We start from the raw sequence: 9290 nt of genomic DNA, 5'->3' as shown, positions 1-9290 counted from the left end.
TAAGGCTAGATTAGTGGCCCAAGGTTACGATCAAGAAGAAGGTATTGATTTTGATGAGTCTTTTGCTCCGGTAGCTAGAATGGAAGCAATTAGGTTGCTTCTTGCCTATGCTGCCCATAAGGGTTTCAAAATGTTTCAAATGGATGTTAAGTGTGCCTTCCTTAATGGTTTTATTGATAGAGAAGTGTATGTGGCTCAACCCCCCGGTTTTGAACATAAAGAATTTCCAAATCATGTTTTTAAATTAACTAAGGCTCTTTATGGTCTTAGACAAGCTCCAAGAGCTTGGTATGAAAGGCTTAGTGCGGCCTTAGGCAAGACCTAGAGCTTGGTATGAAAGGCTTAATGCCTTCTTGTTGGGAAATAATTTTCAAAGGGGTACCACCGATACTAATTTATTTATAAAAGAATCTAATGATGATATCTTACATGTTTAAGTTTATGTGGATGACATTGTGTTTGGTTCGGCCAATGAGTCCTTGTGTGAAGAGTTTGGAAAACTCATGACTAGTGAGTTTGAGATGAGTTTAATGGGAGAGCTTACCTTCTTTTTTGGCCTCCAAATTAAGCAAACTCCTAGTGGTACTTTTATTCACCAAGGAAAGTATGCAAAAGAACTTATCAAAAAGTTTGGCCTAGAAAATTATTGATAAAGAAATTTGGCTTAGAAAATTCCAAACCAATGGGAACACCAATGCATCCAAATAATAAACTTGAAAAGGATGATAATGGCAAAGATGTGGATGAAACACGGTATAGGAGAATGATTGGTTCATTAATGTATCTTACCTCCTCTAGACCAGATATAGTCCAAAGTGTGGGTGTATGTTCAAGGTTTCAATCACATCCAAAAGAATCCCACCTTACGGCTGTTAAACGCATCATTAGATACATTAAGGGAACTTGTAATGATGGATTATGGTATCCTAAATCTGATGAATTTTGTGCAGTAGGTTTTTGTGATGCAGATTATGCGGGAGATCGAGTGGATAGGAGGAGCACCTCCGGCATGTGTTGCTTCCTTGGAAGCTCACTCAACATGTGGTCAAGCAAAAAACAAGCCACAGTGGCTCTATCCACAGCTGAAGCTGAATATATTTCCGCATCTGCTTGTTGTTCACAATTAATTTGGTTAAAAACTCAATTGGAAGATTACAAATTAAAGATCAATAGTATACCCTTATTTTGTGATAATATGAGTGCTATAAACATTTCGCCCTTATTTTGTGATAACATGAGTGCAATAAATATTTCAAAAAATCCTGTTTTGCACTCAAAAACAAAGCACATTGAAATTAAATATCATTTCATTAGAGAACATGTGCAAAAGGGAACTATTGATATTCAATTTGTAAAATCCGAAGATCAACTTGCGGATATTTTCACTAAGCCCTTATGTGAAGACAGATTATGCACCTTAAGAAACAGTTTGGGAATGATAGAATTAAGTTCTGTTGAAAATTTGTGAACTTTTTGATTCTGTTTGGTTTTGTCTCGTAGGAAAGCAGGAGACAAATTTCAGGATGTGTTGAACGGGCCATGATATAGGGGGAGACTGAACTGAAGTTAATTATTTTGGGCCCCACCAAATCTCTTTGACATCACTCTGACCCGTTCCTCATTTTTTTGGAAGTTGTCAAATCAAATCTTTATCCTTTCCTCATCCCTTGATTCTAGGAACTATTTTCACTTGTCTTGAATTAGTATGGACTGAATTGAAACTGTTATGTTTAATTGATTTGTTGCACTATTTTACAGACCTGTTTTGCTCTATTTTATGCTCTGATCTGGCTCTGTTTTGAGCACTTTGTGTTAGTAGATTGATTTCGAGTTGAGCTTTGATTGTCCTGTGCTCAAATGCATGTGTGCTGACTGGACCATTATGTTTTGGTGAAAAACAAATATTCTGCCTTTTGTATGTTGTTTTTATTTATTTTGCAGTGCCCCTTGATGCCAAAAGGGGGAGAAATGGTGCTGAAAATTGAAATTGAGAAAGAAAGTGCTGAAAAGTGAATTTAACAAAACAGGGATGAAATCCTTGTTTGGAAGGATTTATGATCTCTCTCGTTTTAAGTTTCAATATTTTGTTATGATTATGTGTTTGATGTTAATAATGCATCTGATTAATGCTTGCTATTTTGGATTGATGCTTGCTGTTTGATGCTTGCTGTTTTGAGTTGATACTTGATGCTTTAATTTTATCTTGGTAAAATGTTTACTATGTTGATGATATAATTCTTACCTTGATAAAATAATTGCTGAATTTTCTTTGGCAGTTCCTTTAAACTGTGATTTGGAAATTGTTATGGTTTGAAAGGATCAAGCTTGATTAAAAATATTTTCCTTACCATAATTACTTTGCTCTGATTTGTTGATTGGAAAATATTTTTAAAACATATTGAACAGCAATTTATTTTTCAAAAAATATTTTGGTTGATTGTTTTTGTGAGTTTGAGCAGTATATCAGTTTATGATATCAAATGAGTTTTGATTATCAATTAAAACTGCTCATAAATCAAGCATTTAGCATTATAAAATTTGCTAAATAACATTGTTACTTGAAGCTTGATTTTAAATGTTACAGGTTAGTGCTTCCCTTGGTAAAATAAGCATACATCAAGGGGGAGCTATGTGACATTTAGAAAGGGGGAGAAATTCAATTTCAAAGGGAGTACTCTTTACTCAATCTTTAAATTTCTTTCCATTTCAATTTTAATAATGTTTGTCATCAAGGGGGAGATTGATGAGTTTGGAAAACTCTTATTTAATTTTGATGATGAACAAACATTATTGAAATATTTAAATACAAAATTATTAATTTGATCCTAATTCATATATGCTTAATTAATAATTTTGTTGTGCAGATTTTACTTTGGACCGAAAAACAAATAATTTTGATGAATGTTTCCATGCATGATCCGAATCCAAAGTCTATCAGGAAAGCAAAGTTAACATTTGTTGCTTGCCTCCAACGGATTCCATTTCTCACTTTGGATGGAATTCAAATTTAATTTAATACATTAGAAACATAAGAAAGAGAGAGGAGATTGATTTGATGGCTATTATGACTGTGCACGCCTCTCAGCAAAGGGGATCAAGCTATTTTCAATTAATTAGTTCAATCACTTTGAAATAGCTTTACTTCAGATTCTTTCTTCTCTCTCTCATCTCTTTCTCTCTTCGGTTATTGCACAGAAAATATTGGCAGCCATGGAAGCAAAAGTGAGCTACCGAAAAGGAGAGAAAGCAAGCCTCAAGACCATCAAGCTAATGATGGCAAGAAAACATACTAAAATAAAAGTGAGCTGTGGCTAAGATATTCACCAAATGTGGTTAGATTTGGTGAGATTATCTTGAGCCTTTCATGCTCAAAAATGGAAAAAGAAGATTCGGCCAAGAGGGAGATTCTTGAAGCATGGCTTGTCTTTGATTCTGCTCAACCACCACAGGGAGTAGCTAGAGTGGCGAAGTGATGGTTGAAGGCAGAGATTGAAGCAGATGAAGTCATCATCATCATGAGGCATCAAGGGCCAAAAATCCATCTTGGAGAGGAAGCCAAGGATGGAGAGCCCGGATTGATGAAGGGTGATGATCAAGAAAGGACTAGAGGTAATTGCATGTTGGTTAATGCATGGTTATCTCTTCTCTCTCTGAGTGGCCGAACCGGTCCTGTGTTTGTTGAAGGAGGAAGAAGTTGGTTCGGTTTTGGCTTCAAGTGTGGAGGCTTTCCTCTTCTTTAAAAAGCGGGAACAACCACTGTTTGAAGCAAGGAGTAAGATTTGAGAGTACAAGGCACAGAGTTCTCAGAGCTACCTAAGCTAGCAGTTCTTCTTCTCCTTCAATGTATTCTGTTTTGTAGTTTTTCTGTTAATTTTGTCATGTCTTGAGTCTCATGGAAAAAGGCAAACAGTGAGGTTTGTAAGAAAAAGCCATAGAGCGGAAAAAGGCAGAGAGAGCAAAATTAAAAGAAAAAGCCATAGATGTCTTAGAGGTCCTTTGTTCATCTATGTTGTGTATCATGATTCTGTGGGAATCCCCTTGTAAGTTGGGTTAGCACTTTACAAGTTGTAATCAGATTGATTATAGTGAAATTCCATCATGTTTGTGATGGAGACTGGATGTAGGCTGCACTGCACTTAGCAGCCGAACCAGGATATATCTGAGTGCAATCTTCTTCTCTTTCTACTTCATTTCTGTTTTCCACTACACAAGAGCAAAAACCAGAATTATCTCGTGCCAAGTGACGAGACAAAACAAAAAAGTCTCGTGGCAAGGGACGAGACAAAACAAAGTTGCTCGTGTCCAGTGATGAGCAAAAACAGAAAAGTCTTCTCTGAAGGTTAGCAAGTGTTAGCATCAAAAAAGGGGGCTAAGATTCAACCCCCCATTCTCTTAGCCACTGAAACCATCAATTACTACAACTAGTATATTGTTAATGTTGACTTCTTGTCAATTAGAATTGAAAGAATGCTTGATTGTGCTATTTGATATGTTTGATATTTTTGAATGTCAAATATTCGATAATTTGTCTCTTGTAATAATTGAGCTTTTAGTTTCTAGCTAATTTCTAAGTTTCACTTGGTTTAACTCTGTTTTGTAAGTTTTAGGTGATCTCTTGATTTATCTCTCACTTCCCATTAGGAGTCTTGTGAGTAGTATGTTGTATTAAAAAAGAAAGAGTAGTAATACCTCAAATAAGTCTCTAAAGATTTGGCAGTTCGACAGATTTGTCTCTTAAAAAGATTAACTAGGTCCCGGGTCTCCAAGATTATTAAATATATGTCATATAGGTCCCAAAGTCAGGTTGAATCGGTTAGCATGACACTTTCCCTCGTACGTGGAGGTTGTAGGTGTGACGTGTCAAGTAAAGCAACACGCATCGCGCTCAGGACACATTAGTCCTTGGACACGTGGCTAAAACGACGTCGTTTTGGAACAACGGCAAACAACGCCATTTTGAGGGGACAGATACGTCCCCTCCTTTGTTCCCTGATTCTCAAAACTTCGACATTTTAAAGTCAAATAGGTTCCTTACTAATTGTGAAAAAAATTGCTTACAATCGGATTTACTAGCGAAAATATCCGACGGTAAATGAACGCCACAAAACATAAAATGGCGCCAAAATTACTGTCGAAAAAATCGGCCGATAACTAACCACTTATTTTTGTTGTATTGATTGCAAATTTCGACGTAAAATACGCCGGTAATTAAGGTCAGACAAAATAATCTGCCGATAAACATCTTTCAGCGCCATTTATACTGTCAGATACATTCTATCGATAAAACTGATAATTCTCAACTTTTTTTTTATAGTATTTGTTTAACTAAAATAAATAATTTAGCATAAAAAAAACATAAGAGTCTATGAAAAAATAATCAAAATAACGACAATAATCTTATTAATTTAAATTTTTGAAAAGATAGTTTCATGAGGTTAATAACCTTAGCCTACTTTTATCTTTGATCTTTCTAAATCGTGGTGATAAATTAGAATAATTAAAAATATTAGTAATAATTTCTAATTAAGAGTAGAATTTGTGAAATGCATATTTATGTCATTATTATTTATTTTTATTACTAATTTCTTTTCCATTATTAGTTATATTGAGTTTTATTTTCTTTAGTTTTTTTTATAATATTTTTAAGTTAATCGATAAAAATTAATTCGTTGTGAATCGAATCTGTATTTAAAGATTTGCTATCGATTAATGAGTTCCATTTAATCATCATCCCCAATCACCAATCAGTAGTCTACTTCCAATTATGCGAAGAGCCAAGACAGATTCAAAGTGGATTAAGCTAATAATAATGACAATGTCTCTGGTGCTACAGCCACTCACTTCACAGTTCATATACATCCAATAATAAGAGAACAACATAACACATGCAATAACAATCACCATTATATTATAAGGATATTTTTATTTTCTCATCTTATTGGGTCCATGCTCTCACAACGGATTGAAATATTAAACCTTTGAAAATTAGTATACATCAATGTTATATTTCACTAACAAAGTTGGTGTCTTTTCAAACACTAATCAAATTTTATATATTATTTAGATTAAATTGTGAAGTTTACCCATTTATTGCTCATTTATTTTCTCTATTCGTAAAATCTTAATTTTATGTGAAAGAAATATTTTCATTAGCTACACTATTTCCATACTTTAGCCACAGTTTTAACTGTAGCTATATATAACCCTTGTTTTTTTGTAGTGATACTATATGAAAAATTAATTAATATCGTAAACTTTACTTTTAAAAAAAAATATATTATTAGATTTATATGTATATATAATAAATTAACTTGTATAAATTAATGTTTCCCGTGTGGATCGGAGTCGTGCACCTCTGATATTTAAATCCAAGAAAACATGGTACCAAAGTTGGCAATATATTATAACAGTTGAAATAATTAATTGTACAAAGAGAGAAGAAAAATGGGAAAATTATTAAATCAACATCAATAAATATAATTTGATATCTATTGAGTAGTTTTCCACATAAGAGCCAACTCAGAAAGTTGCTTTGTTGAGGATCCATTTTCTCCTAGGGCTTTGGAAGCTGCATCCTTGAGTTCATTCACTCGATAACTAAGTTTCTTCCCTTCCTCACCTTCCATCAACTTCTCCACAACCCTAGTTATTTCTTCATTTTCCACCAACCCATTCTCACCAATTCTTGGTCTTGTTGCAACCTTAATATCTTCGGTAATCAAAACCGCATTCATCTTTTGCTCCGCATAGAGTGGCCATGCAATCATCTGAACTCTATTAACTATACTCTCGAGTATAGAGTTCCAACCACAATGGGTCAAGAATCCTCCAATAGATTCATGGGCCAATATTTGGGCCTGTGGAGCCCAAAATGGAACCACAAGGCCCACTCCTCTAGTTCTCTCTACAAACCCTTCAGGCAAGAAATCAAGAGGGTCGTCTTGCACATTAATAGTCTTGAACAAGTCACCATTTGCTACTTTGTCAGGACATTTGACAACCCACAAAAATCTTTGCTTACTATTCTCTAATCCAATAGCAAGCTCATGAGTTTGAGCACTAGATATGGTTCCACCACTACCAAAACATACAAATAAAACACTGCCACGTGGCTGCTCATCCAACCATGTTAAACATTTGTCGGCAGTCCCATTAGTTTGCTCTACGTTCACCAACGGTCCAACCGAGTAAACTGGAATCATGCCCGGTTCACCCTTTTGCAATTCCTTAAAGGTTTCCGGTTCGAGTTCTAAGAAGCTATTATTTATGATCCCTTGGGTCATCTTGAACCGGTTCGAGAGGCGAAGCATGCATTTGTAGGATTCACTGTTTCTCTCTTGAACCGGCTCTAACAAGTCTTTTCCATGAACCGGTACACATCCCGGAATATGGACCGGTTCAGAGAGATCTTTGAAATTTCCCTTGACCGTTTGGTCCAAGTAGGGAAGGTGTAAAGCCAAAGACAAGGCCATGGCAGAGGAAGGGAAGTAAAGGTAAGAAGGGATGTGAAGCTCTGAGGCGATATCAATCGCATCTAAGCCAAAGGGGTCGATGATGAACGTGGCAAGACGGTGGTGGGTGGAGGAGAGGGAGAGGAGGGTGCGGCGGAGGGAAGGAAGGGAGCGGAGGATGGTGAGAGCGGTGCTAAGCTCTGGGTTGGTGGTTGAAGGGATGTCAGAGAGGGAGACTGAGGGGAGGAAGGTTTGTGAGATGGCGATGGGGAGGGAGCTGAGGAGGGTTGTTTGTGCGGCGGAGGGAGGGTTGCTGGAGGGGATGATAATGGTGACAGTTAGATTGATGTGGCGGCTGAGTCTCTTGGCTAATTCTAGCATTGGGATGAGGTGTCCCATGCCAGGACTTGGCATCATAGCCACTACACAAGATGCTTCTTGTTCTTGCATCTTCTGCTCTTTCTTCATCCATGAATTTGCAATGGTGGGGTTTTTAAATTGAAACGAAACATATTATAAGAATTTAAATTTATACATTATTCTAAAATGCTATACCTATACAGCACATAAAGTCTCTAGATAAAGAAGATAAGAAGTAAGAATTAGGGTGTACATGTCTCAGCTGAAATTGGATTTGTCCTAATTTAGATTTAGTCTTAAATATATATTGGGTCTATTTTTTAGATGGTGAAAACTCATCTGAATATGATTTTATGTGAAGTTGATATCTGAGAGTCCGTTAGATAAAAATTTAGTCAAATCAGTCAAATCATTTAACGACTCTCATGTATCAATTTCACGTGAAGTTGACTGCATCTAAGTTTCCACCTTTTTTATATTCTAATTCGGTCCTAGACCCGATAAAATTTAAATATTTTTAGGCCATAATTATATTGGGTCTAAATCGGATGAAAATCGAATTTTTAAAACTTTAACAATAATTTATAAAGAAATTTATAGAGAAGTTTATATCTATATTTAAACTTAAATTTGTCTATAAATTCTAATTTGATGCTTCTTTGATCTATTTTCTAATTCGATTAAATATAAAATAATAAACTTATAATTAATATAACATAATATTAAAATTAATTTAAAATATATATATATACATTTTTTAGTTTTCTTAGGATGCACATAAATCGGGTGAAATTAGGTTTGTTTTAATCCAAATTCAATCTTAAATAATGACCGAATCTATTTTTGAGACTCGTACCTAACCTTAAATCCAATAAAATCACGTCAAATTAGTTCCTAAAATATACGAATTGGAACCAAATTTTTGAATAGGACGAGATCATATACATCCTTAATAAGAATATTCTATGATATTCTTTTTCTGCAATAACTAAGTTAGGTGGAGATTATCAATGGATTCTTTCTTTATTTATGGCCAATATGATGTCTTTAATTTAGCCTTTAAAATTTTTGTTTAATTTATCTTTTATAGTATATTTTAAATATTTAAATTTTTTTTCATTTTTATCATTTTAAATATAAAATAAATTATTTAATTTTTTATAATAAAATAATAAATTTTAAGAACCGTAATAAATACCACCTTATTTGCTTAAATAGTTTCCGAGAAGATCCAATGATGTCGCTTCTACTTAAGTTAAGGGTCATTGGATCAATGATTATTGTCTCTAGTCTAGATATGATAATAAATTAATTAAAATATTATTTATCAACTAAAATTTATAAATTAATTATTATATCTTTTATATAAATATATATGTAATTTAATTTATTTAAATATATATTTATAATTTATTTTATATTATATATTTTATATTAATAAATAATTTTTTTAATTAATTTTTGCATACATTTAATATA

At 34.0% G+C, this 9290-nt stretch overlaps 1 protein-coding gene across 1 annotated transcript; it reads right to left on the bottom strand.

Annotated features, from left to right (window-relative positions):
- Positions 1-6379: 6379 nt before the first annotated feature.
- Positions 6380-7975, bottom strand: LOC107486391 (UDP-glycosyltransferase 72B1-like). The gene has a single exon (XM_016106925.3). It carries the CDS (start codon positions 7917-7919, stop codon positions 6489-6491), a length of 1431 nt encoding a protein of 476 aa, XP_015962411.1. The 5' UTR covers positions 7920-7975; the 3' UTR covers positions 6380-6488.
- Positions 7976-9290: the final 1315 nt, after the last annotated feature.

The sequence above is a fragment of the Arachis duranensis genome, chromosome 4 (assembly GCF_000817695.3).
Source record: "Arachis duranensis cultivar V14167 chromosome 4, aradu.V14167.gnm2.J7QH, whole genome shotgun sequence".
Classification (NCBI taxonomy): Eukaryota; Viridiplantae; Streptophyta; class Magnoliopsida; order Fabales; family Fabaceae; genus Arachis; species Arachis duranensis.
This window is presented reverse-complemented; position numbering and strand designations above follow the sequence as displayed.